The sequence below is a fragment of the Bolinopsis microptera genome, chromosome 13 (assembly GCF_026151205.1).
Source record: "Bolinopsis microptera isolate Bmic1 chromosome 13, MBARI_Bmic_1.0, whole genome shotgun sequence".
Taxonomy (NCBI): domain Eukaryota; kingdom Metazoa; phylum Ctenophora; class Tentaculata; order Lobata; family Bolinopsidae; genus Bolinopsis; species Bolinopsis microptera.
The window spans coordinates 9463951-9491277 of NC_087084.1; the positions used below are offsets into that span (position 1 = coordinate 9463951).

General features: G+C 37.2%; 1 protein-coding gene across 1 annotated transcript; it reads right to left on the bottom strand.

Annotated features, from left to right (window-relative positions):
• Window positions 1–48: 48 nt before the first annotated feature.
• Window positions 49–13467, bottom strand: LOC134824999 (ubiquitin-like-conjugating enzyme ATG3). Its single transcript, XM_063837043.1, has 12 exons — window positions 13383–13467; window positions 13131–13172; window positions 12904–12953; window positions 10762–10832; window positions 8560–8667; window positions 8009–8058; window positions 7610–7682; window positions 3644–3786; window positions 1753–1821; window positions 1483–1574; window positions 1237–1300; window positions 49–1051 (listed from the first exon to the last, which is right to left on the bottom strand). Exons 1-12 carry the CDS (start codon window positions 13452–13454, stop codon window positions 956–958), a joined length of 930 nt encoding a protein of 309 aa, XP_063693113.1. The 5' UTR covers window positions 13455–13467; the 3' UTR covers window positions 49–955.
• Between the last annotated feature and the right edge of the window lie 13860 nt (window positions 13468–27327).

Sequence of the window (27327 nt, forward strand, 5' to 3'; positions counted from 1 at the left end):
ATCTATAAAACATATTGTGTTATAAGACATAAAAATGAAAAAAACAACTTTTAACGAATGAAATATCCAAAATCAAAACATAACAAAATCTGAGCCGACAGATACACATAATTTTAAATGACGCATCATAAGTTACGATCATTGCATGATACGTATCATAAGTTATGACCGTATCAAGATATTGATCAAAATCAAGTAAATGCTTTACAGTTGCACGAAATGGAATCAACAGCACTTCAACAACAACAAAAAAGCCAACCTATGTTTTGTAAAAAACTTTTTATCAATCACAAGAATCATTTCGTCTTATCATTATTATCGGAACTTCATCACAAACGATTTTTAATATAAAAGTTCAAAAAAGCGTAGGAAAGACGGACGTGTATAGTATTCTCTTACTGCTCAGATAGCGTGCAAATATATTGTATACTGGTGATAACAGCTAAACCCTAATTTCAGGAAAAACTGCCGGGCTGTTTGGAAAACGTTGGAAACTGTATGTCGTTGCATAATTATTGATACAGGCTAGAATCCGAAACAATGTGCCAGTTCAGCATGGTTTTTTTAGTTTTTCTAAAGCAATAAACATTTTTCAGTGAAATTAATGTACAGTACAAATAGGCCAAAATCCATATCTGCTATAATCAGAACAGGAAAGTTTTCCAAACAACCACCTATGAACCCTGACCCAAAAATATGAGCGACAACTTAAAACACAAACCTAAAAATGCAACCGCACTTAGAAACCAACATCATTAATCCATGCAAAAAGTCGCCTTTAAAACACCTAAATTATCAAGAAAGAAAAAAACATTTTTCCTAAACGTTCAACATCGTGAAATTGGTGGGATGATAAGAAGTTGTGCGCGGAACAGACGAGTAGCATGACGTCATTAGGAGAAGATGTGACGTCATTAGGAGAAGATGTGACGTCATTGACCGTGATGTGATGTCATTAACCATGCATCGTGAACTGCTGAGTGTAATCGTACTCGATGGTGGGCAGGACCGACTGCACGAACTTTAGGAATATTAGCAGATACATGTCCACCTGGAGAAAAGAAGAGGTTAAATTATTTGTCTTATCTGGAGAAAAGAGGTAGTTATTTGTCCCTACCTCTCGAATTGAAAGAGATTGTACTTTTCCGTAGCTAAATCTATGAACTGTAAATGTGGAGGAGCTTTATTTGGGAAACTCTTTGAACCCGAAAAAAGAAAACCTAACCAGTAACCTACCTGAACTTCGCTTCTGCCTCCTTGAGCTGTTTGCTCGATGATACGTTTTATCACCTCTGCGTGCCTGTACGTTTTGAAATATAACCGTCTACAAAATCAATCTATCGGTTCAACCAGCAGCCTCCGGTATTCAGAAACACTGACTACTAACTTGAATAAACTATTGAATATTCATTCGTGTTGCAAAATTTTATAATTTAAGAAATAAAATAAGTTGAAAGTTACACGTTGCTCCGTAATACATACTTGCAAGGATGTATGGATAACATTCCGGGACCCGCGAAATGAGGGTGGTTTTCTTGTGTTACCGTCTTCTTCACGTGATCGGAGGAGATGTCCTTAAATTGTAATCATTATTAAAATCGAACATATGTACTAATTAGTACATTTGACTTTTATTAATACAGACATAGAAGCAAAAGATACATATTCTTTTTGGAGCTTTCTTCAAATACTTTACATCACGTTCCAGTCTTTTAATGTTTAAGAAATATGCAAAATTGCACGAATTAATACCTCATAAGTTTCCTCGATGGTGAGAGGCTGTCTGGTTTCGTTGTAGCCAAATAACCACATTCTCGGGGTCTGGGAATTTAAAATTTATAAAAAGTCAAATACCTTAGTACAGAATATTTGTACGTCACGAGTTTTGTACGGATATTTTTTATACGGCATTAATTTTATACGATTGCATCAATCTCCCAAAGAACAGAAAAAAATCCGTAAAAAAATAACACAAAATTTCACAGTTATTTGTCCTAGTCCGTAGTTACTGGTTATCGTCAGAATGTCTTTTGAATTCAGTTTTGAAATGGGGATTAGAGGGTTCCATTTCTATCAGAAACACTGGACACCTTCAGAGACGGATAAGATTTATTTTGTTCAGGAGACGAATAATCAGTATGACCCTTGCGCTGTAGCTGTTATGGGAAAGTTCAAAACAAATCTGGGACCTGTATGTGTGGGCCATGTGCCAATTGAAATCTCAAGATTTGTCTTCTATTCTCTTGCGAGAGGCTGTTCGTTCAGTGTGGCAATCAAGGACACGAAAGCCTATAGGTCACCTCTGACTCAAGGAGGTTTGGAGGTCAGATGTCTTGTTACCGCCTCCTGGACAAATGAAGAATACCTTTCATTCCTGAAAAGCAGCATCGAGAAACGATACAGTGCTCTCGGTAACGAGAAGGACGATTCATCTGATATTCTAAGAAGTATCAACATTCCTGAAAAGGAGTCAGACTCTGAGAGTGATGATGAAGCTGAAGACGATATAAACATGGTCGATTTATCGGTGTCCAGTAACTAATTTCCAATTTATTACTCTATCATCAATGTTGTATTTTACTATAAATATAGAATTTTTCTTCTTTGAGAATGGAAAATTTATAGTACGACACAAAATTTATAACCCATAAATTTTATACGACATAAATTTTATACGAAAAATCGAAATTCGTATAAATATTGTGATGTATAAATATTGTGTACTAAGGTATAACAACAAAAAATTAAAAAGAATAATATTGAAAAAAGGATTTCACAAGCCATCTCAATTATGAAAGTCCGCGAGGCCGGGATCGCTCACAAGTTACAAAAGCAAACAAAGGAAGGATGGTGTTTGAAAATGTTTATGGTAATATAATATCTTCACAATAACTTTGTTTAAAGTGATTCAGGCACGTAGCCAGGGGGGGGGCTAGGGAGGCGGCAGCCCCCCCCGGAAAAAATCGAACCCCAGAAAAAAGATAAGCCCCCTAGTCCCCATGGTCGCCTGGTAACTGGGCTGTGTTTATGACTGCAGTCAGTCAAAGATTTGAACTGTGGATTTAGGATTAGTAAATATATGTCATTAAATCCAAGCAAACATTCTAGAAGACTTCTATAATTATAGTCAATAGTGTCCCCTAGACCGTAGGAAATGTAAAAATCTTAAGACGATGAGGCCTGAGTAAGTCGTAAATTCTGATTGGAGAATGCAGATTGCTGTTGTGAAGTTTCCAAATTTACGTGAGTACTTGATTCTTTTCAATCCCAGTTTATTGCTGTCCTACAAATTTCTTTAATGCCAAATGTCGTCTAAAACACCCTGTTTCGCAAAAAATTTCCGGGGGGCTGCGCCCCCCTAACCCCCGCCAAGGGGCTCCGCCCCTGGACCCCGCTGGGGGCTGCGCCCCCAGACCCCTGCCACAGCTTGCTCGCTTCGCTCGCTGCGCAGCTTGATTGGACGCGTCGGCTCGCTTCGCTCGTCGACAGCCCCCCTCAAAGAAAAATCCTGGCTACGTCCCTGAAGTGATTATGGAGGTGAAGGGGGTTTAAAATACCCAAAAATAGCTAGTACATAACAGCCCCGGTCTCAGGACAACACATCTCTTCAATACCTGGTCGCGTGATAAAACACATTTCTCACCTGATAGTACCTATCATAAGTAATATACAGATCGTAGGACCGCATGTTAACAGTATTACTTTCTGTAGGTTTGTCTGTCTGTTTGGATGAAGGTCGCAATTCTGCTGGGTCGTTATCCTCAACCTCCGGGCCATCCTCTTCGTCTGGAGTGAGAAGTTTTTGTTAGATGGAATTTGGTTAAATTTATTATTTCAGTTCAATACATTCAAAGCTAAAGTTTTAATCACTCGATTCAAAAATAGATTTATTCAAATCAATGTGTTGCGCTTGACGTTTGTTGTGATGTAAATGGCAGGTTCATCACTAAGATTGGCACCATATAAGGAGAAATCATAAACATTCCAACCACATTTCTAGATGTGATTCAAAAACTGACCAAAAACCGTCCTTTGAGTACCAAAAAATGGAGCACAAAAAAAATTGCTTTTGAAGATAATAATAAGGCAGGAGCGACTAGACTTATTTTTCTATTTTCTACTCATCTCATTGTGAATAATAAATAATTTTTTGGAACAACTCATTTTCGTTGAAGACAGCGGTTTGTTCATCACGACACAAAACATTCTTTGTTAGAACAATTTTGTATTTTTTTACTCTTTATATTCCGACCGCCACAGTTAACACATTAATATAACATTCATTTGAAGATTATGTGATATTAAGAGTGCGATGAAAAAAGTCCACATCTTGGGACTGGTCTTAATTATCTTGGTAACGTTATCGGCACAAGGTAAGTTATAACCATTAACCACCTTATAATAATCTACATGTTACTTCTGATATGAGTCAAAATTGAGAAAGAACGTGGGCATTGAGAAATTCCTTAAGTGATCTTGAAATTGAGATTTATGTTTTATTTGAACATGAAACATATGACAAATTCCAATTGTTGACTTTATCACCTCCGTGGATTTTGAACATTTACTGAATCAAAACACCAGGAACCAGTGGATCTGATGTAGTACCACTCTCATTTGACTGCCTTTTAACATCGGCTGAAGTCAGACTGAATCGAGTTTATTGCATTAGCAGAATAGCGAGACGGTACCAGAAAGAAAACGAACCTAATATAAGAAGATCAAGAGCTCCTATTCAAGAGCACTTTTGGACATGCACAGAAGAGGGATGCAGTTGTAGTACTAGTTATACCACAAACTGTGATGCAGGTAACCCCGCAGTCTACACACATAACAGCACACAAAACACGTCTGAGGGGAGTTCTGGATGTAAGCGTGGAAACAGAGTAAGACTTGTGGTAAACAATACTGAAAGGCTCAAATATTGTAGGATTATCATCACCACCGAACCAGGTTAATGTCATGTTCACATTTTTATTGCACTCCATTAGTTTTTAGGTCTTCCAATATTTTAGAAGCACTAATTTACACGATAACGTAGTGGCGATATGTAACTTTTATCTACTTATATTTACTTATTATTTACTTTTATCTACTTATCATATCAGACGGATGCACCGACACCGGACACAACAACTGGCCCCACGTGGAGACGCAATTACACGTGATCAGTGGTACTGATGTAACACTCAAGTGTAAGAGACGTTACGTCAACATTGGGGGAAATAGGGCGGAGTGTAGAAGAGGAAGATTTGAAGAGATCGGACAACCTCCTCAATGTTTACGAGCAGGTATTATCACGATACAAACCGAAATATGCATACTTAATCTGAGATTAACTTGAGTTATCAACAAATTTTAAATATTAGAAGTTTAAGTAAACCCGGAACAGTTCAAAACATACTGAGGGTTATGTTTTGTGCTGGAATGGGCAACAAATTCCAAATTTAAATTAATCCTACAAGGCCCCCCCCCCCCCCGGCCCCCGACTCTCCCTGCCCCTTGCCGTCTCTTTAACCTGTTCAGTTAAACATTCGGGTGCTCTGAAATTAGAAACTGATTGGTACGAAGTTTGGCATGTAAGATTACCTCCGAGGTAAAGATGTTTAACTTTACTGCTTATATATGTTACTAAATACCTTTCTACTTGAAACTTTGAAAATTTAACCACCTAATCATATTGAAGCTTCCTAAAAACGTTAAAAACCATACTTCCCCTTAGACATATTAGAGTTACTATGACACTCACGAGCATGAAATACCGGAAGTTACATTTCGTATTATGGGACGCCATCACGCGAATTTGATTTGTAATTCTATTCATTGTATTATTAATGGAAAATTGGGAGATGACGTTTAGCCGTATTGATGCCACAAAGTGGCTAAACCTAATATCCCAATTTCCTTAATTAATAATAAGGAATGATCTAATCTTAAGTAATATATTTCTCTTAACACTGAAGAAGCGGAATTTAATGTTAGGGGAGCTATGAAGTAGTTATTTAAACAAAGACTGTTATAATCTGTTGTTGTTGTTGTTGCTAAAATCAGAAGACATCTTGCAAGTAGCCATCATTCGGACACTCAAAGACCCTCCAATCTGATGTAATCGACAAACCAGACCTCCGGTCACCTCTTCCCGGAAACGTTGAACCACGAATGGGTTATAAATACCACGTATGCATGATAATTCAGTTATTTCTGTAACCAGTTTTTTCTCGTACGTTTTTCTGATATCTGAGTATTACTCTCAACTGTTATGGCTTCGTCCCTTCTCAGCGCAGCACTCAGCGCTATTCTGATACTACAATGCTATTCCGTGGCTGATCTGTTCCAACAGATTACCCTCTTAAAAAGGGATGATGCTAGCAAGGATGGCAGCAGCTGTCCTCCGACATCCCGACCTTTAAACATGTCCTTGAGTGACGCCTGGAAAACGACCAGGCAAGTGGAAAGGTTGGTGACAGAAACATTTAACGTAAAGAAAGAGTTCTGTTTGGAAATGGATCCTCAGATGACCAACAAACAACGTGGAGTCCAGGTGATGAGTACCATGACAACGATCTTGTGCTACGCGGGGGCGGGGAGCTTTGCAAAAGAAAACGTGGCACTGATGAACGATGTGACCATGTCCATCTCAGAAGTGGTGACCCACTCGGAGGTGTGTCTACAGGAAGATGACTTGAAGAGGGTGAGCTGTGCAGATGTTGACACCTCCGATCATGATGTTTTGTACAGAACGGTTTTGAAGCAGCGGTTTCTTTTAGAGGGACTCTTTATTGGCACGTGGCATGATTAACAGAAATACAAGTTGAGTTCGAGGATTGTTTTTAGTTTTTGTAGTTTATTGTGTTTAATATAAAGTGGCTTTTATTGAATCTACAGGGTTAGTTGACATTACGATCTTAGAAAGCATAGTTAGAGATATTTCTACTGCAACAACATAATCTAATTAGTATTTAGTACTATTTGGCGGTCATACTGCATTATTGTCTCTATCTAACTTTTAACGAATATATGTAAAACGTTACGAATATTTGCACAGTGCACTCCTGTTTTACTTGGACGCTTATTTTGTTTGGAAATTCGACGTACTGTCTTCATTATAATGGTGTTTAGCATTATTGACTCAAAAATAAAATCAAAGAGACAAAAAACTAAAATCAGACACAAATATCGAATGAAGTCCGAGCAGATAACAGCCCTCATGGAGTGTGATTGTGCCATGGAGTATGCACTGGCAAAACCTTAGGCAAACAAATTACAGGAGGGGCTATATTTTTTAATTTATAGTACTGCCCCCTGGTTGGTCGGTGGTCCTGGACCCTGGTCCTCATATTGATCAGTCCCATAGCAGAGCTAGCTCAGCTCCGATCCATATATTTCATATTCAAGCTAGCGCGCATTATGCAGAATAATGCGCGTGCGCGTAGGAAGCGAGATCACAAAATAATACTTCGCGCCTTCCATGAAATACCATGGAAGGGACTTCAAATAGGAAACAGAATGTATTGACTTCAAGTTTTCAAATTTCTGTGGACAGTGGTAAACGTTATTACTTTTGTATTTTATTATTATACCGGATATACACTATGTAAATAAAGCTTACCATCGGTCATTTCCCCTGCGCTTTCCTCATCTTCGTCAGCTACAGGTGTGTCCGTTAACAATCGCGGCTTGTCCTGCATCAATGTAATTTGTAACGGAGCAGAAAATCGGGACTGTAAGTTGCATGTCAATGATTTGTCTACAAGATACAAGATACAATACAAGGGCAGGTCTCTCCCGAACGTTGGGATGGCATGAGGTGCTTATCTCCTTTTCAGTAACCCAAAGTACTAGACAATGATTTGTCTAGTACTTTTCAATGAGTAGAACATAAAATATTGATAAAAACTGTGAAACAAAACACCTCAAAATTGGCGAGTCTCAGATGATAAAGTTACAGTTTAAATTTTACATTTTACAGTTTAAATATGCATCACATAATGCATATCATAAAACATACCTCGATGTTCATATCATCCATGGAATCAGTTATTTTAGCAGTTGTCGTATCTGAAATTTTACGAAGTTGACAAAACCATAATTTCAGCCCATCAACTATTCGCAAAAAACTGCAATTGAAGAACGTAGAGTTTGCAGAATTTTTGACTTACTTTGTTTTATGTCAGTGATTTTGGATTTTGAAGCCAAAAACAAATAACAATTGTACAACTGTTCTTAGCCATTTTACAGAACATAAAGCAGTAATAATCACTTAATTGATATAACTGTACAACATTGTTAAGTAAAACTGAGAAACCAAGTTGAATTACCGGGCGATTGTTTATTAACCACATAGAATATGTTGAATGTTAATTATTTCCTCTAGCAGCTTTACTAGTTGACTGCTGAACAAATTAGTACAACGACTGAATTGAAGGTGACAATATTGTTGATTGTTTACTCTCTTATCAACCAACAAATTTTTAAAACAAAATTCCAGAAAAAATAACAAAGATGTTATCACGGGTAAAAATAAAAACCTAGAAAAATGCAAATAACAACAATAATTACCTAAGTTATGATGGGTATCGACCCAGCCTCCTTCAGGATCATCTTCATCTAATATCACCTCATTTTCATCTGTATGCTGCATCTGCTTTAACCGCTGGTAACACGGCACTGAAACATGTTAAATATCACGTGACAGCACTTGACCAATCAGAATCCAGTATTGACCAATTAAACCCCAGAATCGATATCACGTGTCAACAAAAACGCTTCACCAGAATCCACAATATTGCTTTTACGGTTTAGAAACTAGGTCGTGATTTCGTTTTTAAATTCGGCTGAATAATAGCACAGTGTTATTCAAGGACCACCACCCACGAAAATGCGCCACTTTAAGGTTTGAACTAACCACATTCCAATAAACGGCCATGTAATGATTGATCCTAAAAAGTGACGTTATCATAATTTAATGTTACATAGCAAGTAGCAAAGTGTGATTATGGTGAGAACATATTTGGTAGGCTGTAAATAGGAAATTACTAGATTCCTCGGCAAGTAGCAACAAATTCAATAAAATATGCTGATGAATAAATCATGAGGATTTAGCAAGCAAGTGAACCGTGACAAACAATTACATAAAACCAAGCCCTGAGGCCATACTATGGAATCACAGCAATTTTCAAAGTTTTGACTTTTGCAATATTCAATATTCAGTTATATTGTTAGTACCATTGGAACATAATACGTTATATTATTACATTATATAGAATTAGAATATATCTAATTAGAACGACGACATCATGTACTCAGAAACTAGCAAGACCTAAGACTCCATCTTGTAATTGATTACGGGTTACGTGCCGTCTAGCTGAGGTATTATATTATAGAACTAGAGCTCACCGTCTAGCTGAGGTATTATATTATAGAACTAGAGCTCACCGTCTAGCTGAGGTATTATATTATAGAACTAGAGCTCACCGTCTAGCTGAGGTATTATATTATAGAACTAGAGCTCACCGTCTAGCTGAGGTATTATATTATAGAACTAGAGCTCACCGTCTAGCTGAGGTATTATATTATAGAACTAGAGCTCACCGTCTAGCTGAGGTATTATATTATAGAACTAGAGCTCACCGTCTAGCTGAGGTATTATATTATAGAACTAGAGCTCACCGTCTAGCTGAGGTATTATATTATAGAACTAGAGCTCACCGTCTAGCTGAGGTATTATATTATAGAACTAGAGCTCACCGTCTACCTTACAAGACTTTTTCATAACGTACGAAATGCGACGGTTTCCCGAAATTTCGCCATATTTTCGGACCGCCAAAATTTCGGTCGTCGTAATAGAATCCGTCGCATTATTTTTAGCTTATTCCAATAATTGTGGCTTCATCGATTCATTTTGTTCTTGAAAAGTTAGTGATTATATGATGGTGGGACAAATAAACACAATATTCCATGATGAATTTAATGTCAAGTAATACGTTTTAAATTTACAATAAATTACATTTATGTGCTAACATAAACGTCTTATAAGAGACTAAGTCAAGATAAACAATTTAATACCAAACTCAATAAGTGAAACTGAAAGAGTCGAGCCGGACCCCTTAGAGGAAGATGAAGAAATCGATTTATAAGTTTCATTTTGTTTCAACATGATTTTACCGATTTTTAGAAAATTTTGAATTTCCTTTGTGTCGAAAACAAAAGGATGAAAAATACCCTTATTTTCTGTGACGTCCGAAATGTGACGGTTTTTGTTCAATTTCGCCATATTTTCGGACCGCCAAAATTTCGGTCGTCGCAAATTGGTCCGCCACAAAAATGTCTTGTAAGGTAGCTGAGGTATTATATTATAGAACTAGAGCTCACCGTCTAGCTGAGGTATTATATTATAGAACTAGAGCTCACCGTCTAGCTGAGGTATTATATTATAGAACTAGAGCTCACCGTCTAGCTGAGGTATTATATTATAGAACTAGAGCTCACCGTCTAGCTGAGGTATTATATTATAGAACTAGAGCTCACCGTCTAGCTGAGGTATTATATTATAGAACTAGAGCTCACCGTCTAGCTGAGGTATTATATTATAGAACTAGAGCTCACCGTCTAGCTGAGGTATTATATTATAGAACTAGAGCTCACCGTCTAGCTGAGGTATTATATTATAGAACTAGAGCTCACCGTCTAGCTGAGGTATTATATTATAGAACTAGAGCTCACCGTCTAGCTGAGGTATTATATTATAGAACTAGAGCTCACCGTTTCTGGTAGATAAGAACTGTTTGTCTTTTGGGAGCCAATCTTTTGTCATTTTCTCGTCCCCAGTCTCCCTGTAATGTACACATTATATAACAAAAATTAAATTTAACTACTAATTAACTAATTAAATATCAACAGAAAGTTAAGTAACATTATAATGTTTTGAAGTGGATAATTCCTGGTGTTGTTGCCCGAATGTGTTTTTCTAACTGCCCAGGAGTTTGATGAGATAAAAGATTTCATAATAGTTTTTCGCCACAACCCCTTTAATTCTGTAATGTCCGTGGCAACGATTAAATCGCTATGTTTAAATCCATGTCTGTGATGAAGACTTCTTAAATCCTAATACGAAGAATGAGACTATAACTTAAATATTTTGTAGATGACGAAAAAAAACACCTTTGTTTCTAATAGCCTTCTAGGTAATAAAGCTATGATACAATGACACGAACACGCTACCAGTTACAAATAATCTAATGTCCATTTAGTGCTACCTGTTTCATTTCTAATAACATAGCACTTTAATGGGACAATATCTGCAAATTTGATTCCAACCCGGCAAGTCACAAGTCCGGAACTTGTCCACGCCTATATCGTCACTATGACGTAACTATGACGTCACCATGACATCACCACAATGATAACAGCTCATATTTAAGCCCCATAAAATGACCGGTTGCATGTTAAATGGTAACAATTCCTCCCCAGAACCAGTAACAGGTGTTCATACTTGGATCATTACACAATTTCACACTCATCCGTCAACCGTTACAAATATAACGCAGCTGATAAGGTTACATCTAGTACAAAACTTGAAAAATCACACACACACACACCATATTACATCACACTCTTCATTTATCTCTTCATTTATCAACTTATCACTTTAAGTACTGAGTGTGATACACAACACTTTTTACTCTTATCTCACAGGCTCTGGTATAATGTTTCACGTTGTCGCAGCTGGGAGTTCAGAAGGGAGTTCAGTTTGAAACATCTAGAATCTCACGTAAGGGTAGGAATATTATGAAGGACAGTTTGAGTGTAGTAGGAAATGTTGAAGAGTAATTGGAGGGAATTTTAATGATGATGATAGAGCCAGTTGAAAGAGGTTTTACATGCAGGGTTGAGCTGGATTCTTTACACAACTTACTATGCATTTTTTTGCCACAAATGAATACATGATATTTTCCGGTTTCATGGTACGGACTGAATATGTCCTCTTTATTCGTATGCATATGAATCGGGGGAGCATGTCAAGGTTCAAGTAGGTGTAATTCAAAACATTTTTACCCAAATTTGATAAGTGCAGAGGATTTAAAAAAATATTGTCAAGCATCTTAGAGACAGAGAGGGCATGAAAACGTTAAGAGGAATTTGGTTATTACCATGATCGTTGGGCCATATAATTTGATTAGACAGATTATTTACCCGCATATATAGAGCAAATCTCTAAGTTTTACTCTTAAGAAGAATTAATCAAGTGAAATAATTTGCCTGCTCCACGGCCAATTAATTTAGCTGCCAGCTATTGACAGCGTATCAGGTTAGTCAGGGTACGGTTGGAAGCCGGAAGGGCCACTCAAGATTGAATAGCATTCCTTGTAGTGTAAATACCACATTACATTCCTTGGCCCTGCATGACAAAACGTAAGGTGAGACCTGAAAGAACTGTGTCATAACTCATATACTCATATAGCCATGTTGCTCCATATTGGAGACAGTAGAATTAATGATCATGTGTATTATTGGATGTGTGGCGTGTTGTAGCTGTCAGTTGCTTTGTATTATTGATTATGTGTCACTCTGAAACACGTACGGAACATTCCAACGGGGAAGTTTATCGCAAACACTCTATTGCAATGGGTATTGTTGACCATGTACCAATTAAAATCACTCTGATATGTTCGGAAATTAATATTTAGACGGAATATATCAGAGTGGCTGTCATGTAATTATAATTGAATAATACTAATAACTACTTAGGGCTTTTTACAGAACTTCTTACAAGAAATTTATAATGAGAAGCACTCGATTCAGTAAGAAAGAGTCAAAAAGCAGTAGGGCCAGTTTTCACATGAAATGGTTGAGTTATAGCCTCTCAATGAAACAAATATTTAACAGTTAAAGAAACACACTTACCATCGCCATGTGGGACAGTGATACACCAGGAAATCACCAGCTAAAACAAACTGAAATAAATAAATTATAAATGAATCACAGGTGAAGTCTAAAAATTTAAATCTTTTTTATTCTTTAAAAAAATAAGAAATGAAGAATGGATGTATCTAACTATGATTCCAAATCAAACTCAACTAGTAGGATATTCAAATGTAGGCAGAAGTGGTTGCTTCAAAAAACTAACGAACCTCAACTGGAGTTAAAACGCCAGTTTCTTTGAATTTTGAATCCTGAAAGAAGTTTATGGTGAGCAGCAATATTCTTACTTTCAATATTCAAAAATGGTTAGAGATCAAACATTGCATACGATATTCAAAACAATACAACATTGCACACGATGAAATCATAAACTTGTAAATTCTGCTAAATATATATTATATCATAAATAACGTATGCAAGTAAAGGAAAGTTTCAAGTCAACAGCGATTAGAAATACTTACTTTTAGTATAGGCATGTGAGGTGAAGCAACCTCTATAAACTTCTGGAATACTTTACCAGACATTCCAGCCATTTTTGAAAACTTTAATCCTAATGATAATAACAATGTTACAGTGAACTCTTGAATCAATTTATTTGGATTAACCACTTATTCGATTAATGGCAGGAATATTTAATTTTAATCCATAATTTTTAAAATTTGACTGCAATACGATACAGAAGTAGGGAACTAAAATGAGCTCAGTCAATGTCTTCCATCAAAGATTACAGATGGCCAAACTTACTTTAAATAGTTTCATTATGAAAATTCGGTTATGCTAGTTGTGCATTTATGTAATGTCTCCTTGGTTGACTCAGCTGAATGAAAGGAAAACCCTGATGGAGGGTCAATCCCAGCTTTTCTCATGGCCAAGTGACACCAAGCTCAGTAAGCAAATCGATTCATGACAATACTGGAAACTTCTAGGGTTTACAAGTTATCATTTAATGTATCATTTAATTAGAGAAGCATGAAGACCTTATAGTCTTCCATAAGGACTGCAATAACCTTTGGGTTGCAGGTTGCATGTCGAGGTGGAAAAGGTGCAGGAGACCACCTACTCCACGATGGCATCTGGTACAATACAATACAGCAGCAGTGGCTGACCCCGCTGTGCGGGGGGGGGGGGGGGGGGGGGGGGGGGGGGGGCGCCGTCTTAGGGGGGCGCCAAAAAACTTAACTAAAGTACTAGCAAAACTGTGCGTTTCGCTCTAGATACACACTTTTTAGAGATTTTACAGGTGTATCCTTAATCCTGGACCAGGCAAAAGTCCCGCTCACATTGGGACGTCCGCTCGGTTTCTCGATGTAATCCGACTTATATGGTCCTAAATAACACTAATTACTCGGGTACACTTTTTCACCAGTGGGGCATTTCTCGGAATCACGCCCTTTTTGACCGCACCCATATTGCGACCCCAACTATAAATTATCTCGGCTTCTGATTGTGATACAGACCTCAGGCATGACCCAAAATGTGCCTAAGATGCATGTTTATATTAGTGCTATGAAGATACTTAAGGCCTAAGAGACTTAGTTTTTGAGAAATCGCCAAAAATCGTTGTTGCTTGCGAGACTGCTAATATAGTAAAATCGGATTTTTGGCGATTTTTCAAAAACTAAGTCTCTTAGGCCTTAAGTATCTTCATAGCACTAATATAAACATGCATCTTAGGCACGTTTTGGTTCATGCCTGAGGTCTGTATCACAATCAGGAGCCGAGATAATTTATAGTTGGGGTGCCCCACTGGTGAAAAAGTGTACCCGAGTAATTAGTGTTATTTAGGACCATATAAGTCGGATTACATCGAGAAACCGAGCGGACGTCCCAATGTGAGCGGGACTTTTGCCTGGTCCAGGATTAACTCTAAAATCACCTAATTTGTTCAATTTTAGGGAGGGGCACCAACAGGCAACGTTATGCCACTGTATGTATGAAATAGTTCTATAACTGGCTTGATTCAGCACTAAGTTGACGTAAGTCGACCAATATTATTATAACCATTGATACAAAGGCCATAATCTTTTGCCAGCTCTCTAATATCCACCTTGAAGATGCATTTTATATCCTTGAACTACACAATATAAACTAAAGCATGTTTAGTGCAGACTTTTTGTCACAACAAGACTGCAACCTATAGTAACAACTATAAACAGAACCCCTAATGTCTGCTAACAATTTTCTTCTAGTCCTAATAGGAGCCCTGTCTCTAAAAACTTAATTGAACTAGCGTTTCGGTGTGTGCAAAAGCTTTCAGGCACACGCATTCCTTGCCCCGTTAGTTACCTATCCTTCCAAAACCAAACTAGCAGTCAAGGACAAAAAGTCATACACTAAATTTAATTTTAGCACATTTCTGTAAAATGTGCTGAAATTAAATTTATTGTTTCATTGAAATTTCTTGTTTCATTGAATATTGAACAGATAATCGTTTAAGATCATTTTTCGAAGCACCTCGAATACTCACGCTATTGTGCTTTTTATGGAGAAAAAAAACTGGAGAGCGTCCAGAGGCGGTTTACCCATCTGATTGATGAGGTGGGTACTCTTCCTTACAGCCATAGACTGGAAATCCTTAATTTGACAACGCTGGCAGAGCGGCGAATACGTGGGGACCTTATTGAAGCTTTTAAGGTTATTAATGGTTTGAATGATTATGGCTCAGACTTGTTCAGACCAAGCAGATCAGGTCTTAATCTGGTTTCATCCAATAGATGTAGTAAGAGTGTGACAAAGGTCAAGAATCTTCAGTGTTCTTTTCTTCCAGAGCGGGTTGTTCCTTATTGGAACAAACTCCCTTCAGAGGTGAAGAACTGCTTGACAGTTTTTAGTTTTAAAATTGGATTGGAAAGTTTTAAAACTGTTCTTGAGATAGGTGTGCCACAAGGTTCAATCCTTGGCCCCCTGCTATTCATATTGTACACCAAAGATCTTGAGAACATTGCAAGTATGCATGGGTGCTGTATTCATTTGTATGCTGATGACACCCAGCTGTATTTCACTCTTGATTCTGATGACCCATCACAGCTAGAGCACAATATGGAACACTGTATGTCTGATATCAAGAAATGGATGACAAACAATTTCCTTCATCTGAATTCTTCTAAAACTGAAGTCATCGTTATATCCTCTAAATTTGACTCAAAAAATATTCCAGCCTCTCTACAGATTGTTAAGGATCAAGAGCCACATGTTGTTAGTGGAACTGTGAAGAGTCTTGGGCTGTATTTGGACAGTTATCTTTCAATGAGTGATCAGATTACGTTAGTGGTTCAAGCATGTAATATTCAGATCAGAAATTTGTGGTTTATTGCATCAAAACTGTCTTTTAACCTTAAGATTCAGCTTGTTCATGCTCTAGTACTCTCTAGAATTGATTATTGCAATAGCGTATATTTTGGACTGAGCTCTTATGATTTAAGTCGTTTACAGAAGGTGCAAAATTCTGCTGTAAGATTTATTTTCGGGAGAGGAAGAAAGGCACACACTACTCCACTACTTAAGAAAGTTCGTTTTCTACCAGTTAGATTTAGAATAGGGTAGGACGGGGTAAAACGGACCACGGGGTAAAACGGACCAGGCCTGGGGTAAAACGGACCTTAGCTGGGGTAAAACGGACCATTTCAATTTGACCTATTTAAAAGACACTGTGTCTACTGTAGTGGTTGCCAGTGTATTTTACTTGTGTATTAGAACTAATGAAATGTATATACAGTCCTATTGTTGTGAAAAAGAGAGTTTATTGAATTGGGGTAAAACGGACCAAGTTAGTTTCATCAGCAAAAACTGCTTTGTCCAGCCTTATTTTGTTTCCTAGTTTGAAACTGTGTAATGGGCAAAGCACTGCAAATATTCTTGTACTGCATTTCATCACTAGGATGTTGAATTTTTGTTCCTAGTACAGTTTTTGTTGTGTTCAGTTTTTGTTGTTTACAGTTTTTGTTGTGTTCAATGGTTGTGTTGTCTTAAATGTGTCTTGAGCCGAAATGATTCATGGATTCTACATCATTGATTTGAAAGTAATTGTCGCAATCTAGTCTACTTTAACTTGACAAAGTATAGATAACATGAACAACCACAATTTCATTAGGTTACTGGTTAGGTATGCCACGAACATATGTTCGTAAGAAGCCAGCTATTGACAAAGACAAGATGGTGGAAGCCTGTGATCAAGTGTTAAAAGGTAAAATGACGATATGTGCTGCTGCTAAACACTTTGAAGTCTCTAAAACAACCTTGCAAAGATGCCTTAAAGAACCAGGTAAGTTAGTTCAAGGTCGAAACACAGATCTAACTACAGCTGAGGAGGAGTATATTGTATTAGCAATCCAATATTGCAGCGATCTTGGCTGGCCTCTGGGAATGGATCAAGTACTGGACCTTGTTGCTGAATATGTTAAATCGACAAACAAAGAGACTAGATTCAAGAAAGGCAGGCCTGGGTATGAGTGGTTCACGGCATTCAAAAAACGTCATCAATCTGCTTTATCTATCAGGAAGCCAGAAACAGTAACAGCAGCACGAGCAAAGGGGCTTAGTCAGAATATTTTGGAAAAATTTTTCAGTATGTTCAAAAATGTGGTGACTACCAATGCAAATGGTCTTTTGAACAGTCCAACACGCATCTTTAACTTGGATGAGACTGGTCTCTCCACGGACCCTAAGTTGCATAAACTGTTTTTCCGAAAGGGTGTAAGGGACGCCCAAGCAATACTTCCAAGTGAGGGGAAGGCTATGTACACTGTAATGTTTTGTGTAAGCGCTGCTGGGGAGTATTTACCGCCTTATGTGGTATATAAAGCTAAGAACCTCCATACCACCTGGATTACAGGAGGACCCCCCGGGACAGTGTATAATTGCACTAAAAGTGGCTGGATGGAAAGTATTGTCTTTGAATCATGGTTCATTGACCATTTCACACCGTTTGTGGAGGCAAGAACAAAACCTGTGTTGGTTGTGTTTGATGGTCACAATAGCCATTTGACGTACAACACTGTTAAGACAGCCAGGGATAACAGTATTATGATTGTATGTCTACCACCGCACACCAGTGGGGCACTTCAGCCCCTAGATGTTTCTGTCTTCAAGAGTGCTAAAGCAGAATGGAGAAAAATTCTAACTAAATTCTTCTTCGAGTCACGACACGAAAAGGTAAAGAAGGAACACTTCCCCATATTGCTCAATGAGTTGTTTAAGCACATGGTAGCACACCCAGGAAATGCTGTTAATGGTTTTTCAAAGAGCGGATTATGTCCACTAGACATGAGTCGAGTTCCCCAATCAAAGATAACTCTGAGTGAGACCATGGAACCTCCAGAGCCAGAGCAGACTGAGATTGTATCGTCATCAGTACCTGATCAGAACCCTGGCCCCTCCTCAGCAACAGCCCAGGTTACACCGTCCTCTTCAACCCTGGACCAGAGCCCCTCTAGCTCTACCCATACTCTAAAAACCCCACTTACTCCTCGAAGTGCTCTACGAAATGCAATTGTGACGACATTAAAACCAAATCCCAGTAAGAGCACAATAAAGGCTTTAGAGCAAGGAAGAAAGGGACGTAAAAGGGTCCAAAAGAAAATAGGAGAATGTCTGACAGAGGAGGAATCATTGAAACGACTGAAACTTGAAGAGGAGGAAAGGGCTAAGAAATCTGCTGCAAAGAAGATCAAAAACGATACCAGAACACTTGTAGAACCAACACCAAGAATTAAGAAAGGCAAAAAGCCCAAGGCTGCTCTAAAGAAGAAGATATTACTTGAACTTAGTAGTGACTCTGCAGAAGATAACTGCCCCGTCGTAGATTCTGATGACCTTAGCACTGGTGATTGTGAGGATGAAGATGTGGTAGTGCCAATTGAAGTGGGGTCTTATTACCTTGTCAAAATTGATTTTGTTCGATCAAAACCACTTTATGCTTTAGCCAAGCTGACAGAGATAATAAATGAAGCTTTTGTTAAGATGCAATTCTACAAAACAGTCCCTCTTCAAAAGAGATTGAAGTATGTTCCGTGGTCAGAGCCTGAATCAACTGATGCTGAGCTACTGTCAAAGAAAATACCACGTCCCTCCGAGCTGATCAGAGGAGGAATGCTGTTATACAACGAGGGCATCATTCCTAGCTGGAATATTAAATAATTACATGTACGCTCGGATTTCAACCGCTACAGATTACCTATTGACTGAGATATTTTTAATGTAACTTTGACTATGATATTTTGTAAGACAGAATTTTATATCTTTTTGAATTTTTTAGCAATTGTACTCAATATATAAAATTGCATCAAAAGTTAAATTTTTTTTAAATAAAGCACTGTAATGTTTGTATAAATTTATAAAAGAATTTAACCAACATTTCTGCACTAAATTTAAGGTAATACCTACCGTAACAGTTATCTTAATTTCTATTATTTTATGGGGTTTATGTGAATGTTCATTTTCAATAATCTTTATTGACTTTATAATGATTTAATCAGAGGTAAATTGAGTATGAATTTATTGTATAAGTCTTTCAATTTTTAATTTACCAGTTCAATCATCTCTTAGAAAGTGCTTTTATTGATTTATACAAGCTATCTTGACCAAACAGATCCACCCTTATCAAAATGGGGTAAAACGGACCATTTTTACAATTACTAAAGAATTGCTTTATTTAGGCAATAACTATGAAAAAAAGGTCATAGAATGTGAGAACTAGGCATATATTTGCAATTATGGCTCGTAAAAGCAATCTACAAGACAAAAAAATTGTGAATTTTTTTTGGGGTAAAACGGACCAAGGGCGTGGTTTTCTTGGTTAGAAAAGTTGAAGAACAGAAATTTGTATTGAATATTGTTTAGGACTTAGCCCCAATAGTAAGGGGAAAAGTGGTCGATTTAAGGGTTCCGTTGGATTTGAATGTTCACAAGGATTTCTCAACGGAATATGGTAGTTAAGACCCCTACGAACATAATTAGACTTGTTGCCAATTTTGTATCTCAACAGAAACACCACTTTTACCACTTTTTACCACCTTTGTACCACCTGTCTGGTTTGCCAAATATCTTTAGTTGTGAACGTCGTAAAAGGCTGCAAATTAACCTAGAATGTTTATCTTATCAAGGAGTAAAACTTTTGTGTGAAAAATTTTTACATTGGACAATCAGCTAATTGGATAATTACCAATTAGTTAATCACCAAAAAAAGTGAAAATTTTTTATTGGCTCAAAATGATTGAAATCGTTTGAAACACGGAGAAATGTAGTTTTTAGAAAAACTTCAAAAATTTTTCACTTAAAAATTTTTTTCGAGACTTGGAAAAAAGTTTGAAAATTTGAAAATATTTTTTTCCGCCAAAAGTGATCGAATTGCATGAAACGTGGATAAAAATGCTTTGCAGAAAAACTTCGAAGATTTTTAGATTGGGGAATACTAAAATCATCAATATTTGAAGTTGGAGTTCAGTAAATCTCGACATATTTTAGTAATTAGGAATAGCTTAGCGGAAAGGGCTGAACCTGAAAAAGGTTAACCACACAATATTAGAGTTTCATAACTAATTACAATACAGCTTTATCAAATTCCACATAAAGAAACAGCACAAAAGGACCATTTAAGATCGAACCGATTTTACCTGCTGTACTATCATTTTATTGATTTCAATGATCAAAACCTCTGTACCGTCAATCTTGCCAATCTATACCGGGTATCTGAATGTACCGGACCTCTTATTTACCTCTATAATTAGACCCAGTTGTGCAAGAAATGCGATTTCTCACAGGGGTTTCTTTTAACTGTGCACTTTTTGTCACTCTCGCAACTCGCAAGAGGCCCGGTATTATAGGGGGTATAGGAAGCGAGTGTAAATATACCTTCCATCATCCACTGTGGCTTTTTTGTATTGTGAATGCGCATGCCGCTTCGTTTGCTATGCCAGATACCTCGAATAACCCCCATATGTCATTGCCAGGGTCGGGATAGAGCTGGAGATAGCATTGAAAAGTTGCTAGAAATAGCTAGATTTAGAGTAAACTGGTGGTAGCTGGGTGGTGCTAGCATGGATGTAGCAGAACGTAGCTACACGGGGTTTCATTGGAGTTGGTTATTTTAATGGCCAAAGAGTGCCGGAACTAAAGTTACTTAAGATTGCAGTTGAGGGGCAGTGTAAACCACGGTGTAGTCAGGGACACAGAGCTACAGTGCAGGAGTACTGCAAGTGCAATAGAACAGTGCAAGTGATACAGTCTGCAACAGTAAAACGCCGACGAAGCTAGACTTAGAGTGAACTGATGGAAGCTGGGTGGTGCTAAAATGGAGGTAGCAGAACGTACTACATGATGAAAACAGGAAAACTAAGGCTGGTTGAGACCTAAAAAGATGTGAATCTGTCCTGATAGATCCAGTGAAGAGCGAGTAGCGAAGAGTTTGATCACTAACCTAAAGCTCTAAAGAAGAAGAGGGCTAAAGAGACTCACTTTGATCAATCAATCCGGTACGGCAAGGTCTGTAGCCTTGATAAGAAGATACCATGAAGTAATTCATGCGGAAAAGTCGATTTATATAAAGGGTTTCGTTGGATCTAAAAAGGGTGGGTCAGTCTCTCTGTTTTCATCAGATTCTGATGAAAGGCTGTTAAGCTCAGGACGGTGATCTTAATAGGTCGGATAGCTGTACCTGGTTGCTTCCAGCCCACCCTTGTCGCTTGAAAATAAGTTCTCACCCCACCTCTTCCAAAAATGCAGTTACCAGAGCAGGAAACTCTTCTTCCTACTCTTCTTTCAACCCAAACACAATCAGGTTCCAGCTCCTCTCCTCCTCTGCAGCCACAATCTTATCTCCTTCTTCGGCGTTTTACTGTTGCATACTGTATCACTTGCACTGTTCTTTTGCACTTGCAGTACTCCTGCACTGTAGCTCTGTGTCCCTGACTACACCGTGGTTTACACTGCCCCTCAACTGCAATCTTAAGTAACTTTAGTTCCGGCACTCTTTGGCCATTAAAATAACCAACTCCAATGAAACCCCGTGTAGCTACGTTCTGCTACATCCATGCTAGCACCACCCAGCTACCACCAGTTTACTCTAAATCTAGCTATTTCTAGCAACTTTTCAATGCTATCTCCAGCTCTATCCCGACCCTGGCAATGACATATGGGGGTTATTCGAGGTATCTGGCATAGCAAACGAAGCGGCATGCGCATTCACAATACAAAAAAGCCACAGTGGATGATGGAAGGTATATTTACACTCGCTTCCTATACCCCCCTATAATACCGGGCCTCTTGCGAGTTGCGAGAGTGACAAAAAGTGCACAGTTAAAAGAAACCCCTGTGAGAAATCGCATTTCTTGCACAACTGGGTCTAATTATAGAGGTAAATAAGAGGTCCGGTACATTCAGATACCCGGTATAGATTGGCAAGATTGACGGTACAGAGGTTTTGATCATTGAAATCAATAAAATGATAGTACAGCAGGTAAAATCGGTTCGATCTTAAATGGTCCTTTTGTGCTGTTTCTTTATGTGGAATTTGATAAAGCTGTATTGTAATTAGTTATGAAACTCTAATATTGTGTGGTTAACCTTTTTCAGGTTCAGCCCTTTCCGCTAAGCTATTCCTAATTACTAAAATATGTCGAGATTTACTGAACTCCAACTTCAAATATTGATGATTTTAGTATTCCCCAATCTAAAAATCTTCGAAGTTTTTCTGCAAAGCATTTTTATCCACGTTTCATGCAATTCGATCACTTTTGGCGGAAAAAAATATTTTCAAATTTTCAAACTTTTTTCCAAGTCTCGAAAAAAATTTTTAAGTGAAAAATTTTTGAAGTTTTTCTAAAAACTACATTTCTCCGTGTTTCAAACGATTTCAATCATTTTGAGCCAATAAAAAATTTTCACTTTTTTTGGTGATTAACTAATTGGTAATTATCCAATTAGCTGATTGTCCAATGTAAAAATTTTTCACACAAAAGTTTTACTCCTTGATAAGATAAACATTCTAGGTTAATTTGCAGCCTTTTACGACGTTCACAACTAAAGATATTTGGCAAACCAGACAGGTGGTACAAAGGTGGTAAAAAGTGGTAAAAGTGGTGTTTCTGTTGAGATACAAAATTGGCAACAAGTCTAATTATGTTCGTAGGGGTCCTAACTACCATATTCCGTTGAGAAATCCTTGTGAACATTCAAATCCAACGGAATGCCACTTTTCCCCTTACTACAAGTGCCTTAAATGTATTAACAAATCTAGATTTACAAAGAATGTGGATTTATGTGTTGGTCCGTTTTACCCCATGCATGGGGTAAATCGGACCAGCTGACCAATTTTTTTAAAATGGGTGGTACACCTACTAAACGTTACACTCAAATTTTACTGTATACCTACCAATTTAGACAAAGGTCCAACTGGTAAATGGCATGTAACATTCTTCAAACAAGTCCTTTTGTTGAGGCAGGAAGTTCCAAAAACTAAAATATTGGTCCGTTTTACCCCGTCCTACCCTAGATTTTAAGATTGCCCTACTTGCCTACAAGTGGTTAAATAATATAGCTCCTCCTTACTTAAAAGAGTTGATATCTCCTAGGCAGCAAAGTTTTAAAAATGTACGTCTTGATAATGATTATTTTTACCTTAGTTTTCCGCCCTCTCCTAACTATGTAAACACAGAGAAAGCTTTTAGTCACTGTGCAGTTAAAGTATTTAATTCCTTGCCATACGACATAAGATCAGCTGAGTCAGTTACATCTTTCAAAACCAAACTTAAAACATACTTCTTTTCTCTAGCATTTGATTGATTTTGCATTTACATAGGTAAAATGAACTTGTCATGTCTAATTTTCAATTAAACTAAGCTCAGTTAATGTAAGAGCCGCTTTAGAAAGCACTGGAGTTTATCTCCAGGATTAAATTATATCGAGTAATATGATTTAGCTATAAGGCGGTTTATAAATGTTGTATTTATTATTATTATAAAAAGAATATGATTTCTAAATGTATTGTAAATGACTTTCATTAGTTTGTAGACATTAGTGATGATGTCATAAATTTTACTTTACTTTTACTTTTAAAAAAAGACAATATCGTGTTTAGGCTTGATATTCTCTTCGTATTCCAAGTGATTTATATTAGTGCACATATTGATTCGGAATAAATTGTAAAAATTTGATATCGATTATCATGAAGTTTGAAAGAAGTTCAAGGAAACAACAATTTTATCTGGATAAGACCTTGAATCTAGTTTCAACCAGTGGTGTAACGAATAGAAAGGCCCCACAGGTTTGAACTTGTCAGAAAACAGGATCAATCCGGTTCTGATCATATTTTAACGGTACCGGTAAAATTTAACCACGAGTAAAGATACATAAATGTTAGGTAAAAAGATTCGAATCAATTATGTAAATTTAAAAAACAAGTACACTTTACTGAAATTCATCAAATCACAAAACAAACAAGCTGTGCTTGATCATTAAAATCATTTTAACTCAGCGCTCGATTCGTTTTAATGTATGTATATTTTTTAATCAATTAGCGCGGCGTTCAAAAATATTTTTATTCTAATACATTTTACTTAAATGACATTTATATAATTCAATTATGAACTCCATCAATTATTTATAAAAATGTTTATTTGTAATTTCAAATTTCTAATGTTCGTAGATTTTGTATGTTACGGCGTTACAATTAACGATGCACAAACCATAAATTAATTTGTCATACGTAGTTGCACGAAGTGCGCAGCTCCCCCTGTATCGTCAGGACGATAGTGAAACGACCGTGGGGGTCACAACGTGATACAAAATTAACAAGCTGGTTAATTTGTAATCAATGAATAGCAAAAAAATACATTAAATTATTTATTTTAAGATCTTGATTCACGATGTTAATCCAATTCGCAGCTTGGCAAAGCCCAATAGTGCATTTTGCTGATCTACCAACAAATTATCTTACTGCTAACTCAGCGACTAAACACACAACGACTTTGATAATTGACAGATGATTAAACAATTGTGAGTTATGACGGACTTAACTGTATGGGTCAACTACTGAAATTGTATTGTTTACTATCTTATTCATTATACTGAACATGAGATGACGAAGTATCTTAAGCAGCACTTTATACCCCCCACTTAGAACTTGATTAGTCACGAACAATAGAATCATCAAAAACCAATACAATAAAACATCTTGATCAATAAATGCCTAGCAGCACCAGACAGCAGCCGTGTACCTTTTTCGACTCCGTGGAGTCCCTGATGGACTTTTGTTAATAATCGGACCAACCTTTCTTTCTCGAAACATGTATCCTATCGTGATGACACGAACATATTTGTTGCTGGAAAAACTGAACAAGAAGCCTATTTGAATGCTAATAAAGTACTTGAATCTGTAAATGACTATATGGAATCTAACTTGCTGCACATTAACCAAAGCAAATCGGTCTACATGTTATTCAGACCTGGCCGGTACTCGTCCTGTGCACGTGCTCGTGAATATGGCTCTGAGAACTCACTCACGTTATCAGGCAACACGCTTACACGAGTAGATAAAGTGAGATTCCTTGGTGTTATCATAGACCATGAACTATCCTGGGAACCCCAACTAGATAACATAAAAAGTAAACTAACTACAAGTATAGCTATAATTAAACGTATTATGAAGTTTATTCCAGAAACAGAGTACCATAAGCTGTATGACTCCTTATTCAAGTCTCATTATATGAGCTACTGTATCAGTAGCTGGGGTGGTGTCACACCTTATAGACTATCTAAACTGTTCTCCATCCAAAAAAGATGTGTACGCCTTCTATTTGGAAGCAAACCAAGCTTTGACCGGGCAGAGTATTATGAAACATGTGCACGTGCAAGACCATACAGTGCAGTGAACACATCGCAAAAAGGAGCTTTGCTTTGGAAAACACTAAGCCAATATTCAATACCGAGAAAATCATGTCAATCCACAACCTGTACACCCAACATATATCCACTGAACTGTTTAAAATCTTGAAACTGCATCAACCTATCTCTCTGACAAGTTTATTCCAAACAAGTTCCAGAGCATGTAGCCAAACTATGCTGGTCCCCCGACACAAACTTGAAATTTCTAAACACAATTTTGTCTTCAAAGGTACGACTATATGGAACAGTTTGGTTGATAAAATATTCGACAAATGCACTCCTAATGAAAACAATGTCATGGTCCCTGGCTCTAGTAAATTTTCTGACCTTTCCTCCCCAATCTCAATTATCAAGAGCCGTATCAAAAAGCTCTTACTTGAAACCCAGCAATTGACAACACCTGGGCGTGAAATTGAGTGGCTCCCCCTAAATAGCTGGGGCATTGAACCAGCTTAGTCAATCAGCATCCCATCCCTTGCATACAACTAATTACAAAAGCGCTAATTATACCTGTTTCAAAAGCATCCTGTCTGGAAGTTCCCTGACTGCCGTGTGAATCTTTGGATCTATTTTTGGATCTATTTTTATATTGATATGATTTTTATGATTAGATTAGATTAGATTAAGAATAATGACATAAACATCATCACTAGTTTTAAACATTCTTTCTGATTTCCTCATTATCAGAACTGTTAACATTTCACAGCCTTCGTCATTAAAAAACAAACAAATTCTATAACTAACATAATTGTCATAATTTATTTACATATAAAAAAGTTTAAAAAGTTAAAAACCGTTAATTTAAAAAATAAATAAATAAAAACAAATTCATGAGATATTTATTCCCTTTCTCTTGGCAACACACGGATTTTTATATAAATATTGGACTTGTTGCTTCTTCTTTATATACCTATATATTCCTCGCATAATTTCCATGTCCGCCTGAACAAACCTGGCACCATCAAATCTTACTCTAGAAACCCCAGAACTCATCAAGCCTAGTCTGAATTCAAAACTAGTTGACCAGCTACGTACAGTTTCCTGGACAACTGGAACCTTTTGGGCCATGCACAAGCCAATAGCATGTATGGTCCTGCAGTGGGGTCTCCTTGTCCTTGGATCTGTGTTTTGATCCGTCTTTTCTTAAAATTTTCCATTTGTGTCACTTAGAATCACCTTTTAAAATGTTAATCGACACCACTGCTCCTAGTTAAATTTAGCCATGGCACGACTACTCGAACGTAACAGTTAAATAGGTGTGACATACTATTATATTCTTATAATTATATCATATGAATTGATTGCACTGCTAATAAATAAAATACTTTGTTTTACTAAAATACTTTGTTTTACTATTGTATTTCATTATTGTATTAAAAAGTAAAGATATACTAGATATTACAACGAAATAGCGATATACCAAATTGGCCCTTGATATTAACCGTGTTGATGTGTGATGGTTTTAAATTTTGTATGTTGTAAGTATTATATTTTAGTTTGTGAAGCGTTTACTCCTCCCCCTCAGCAAGA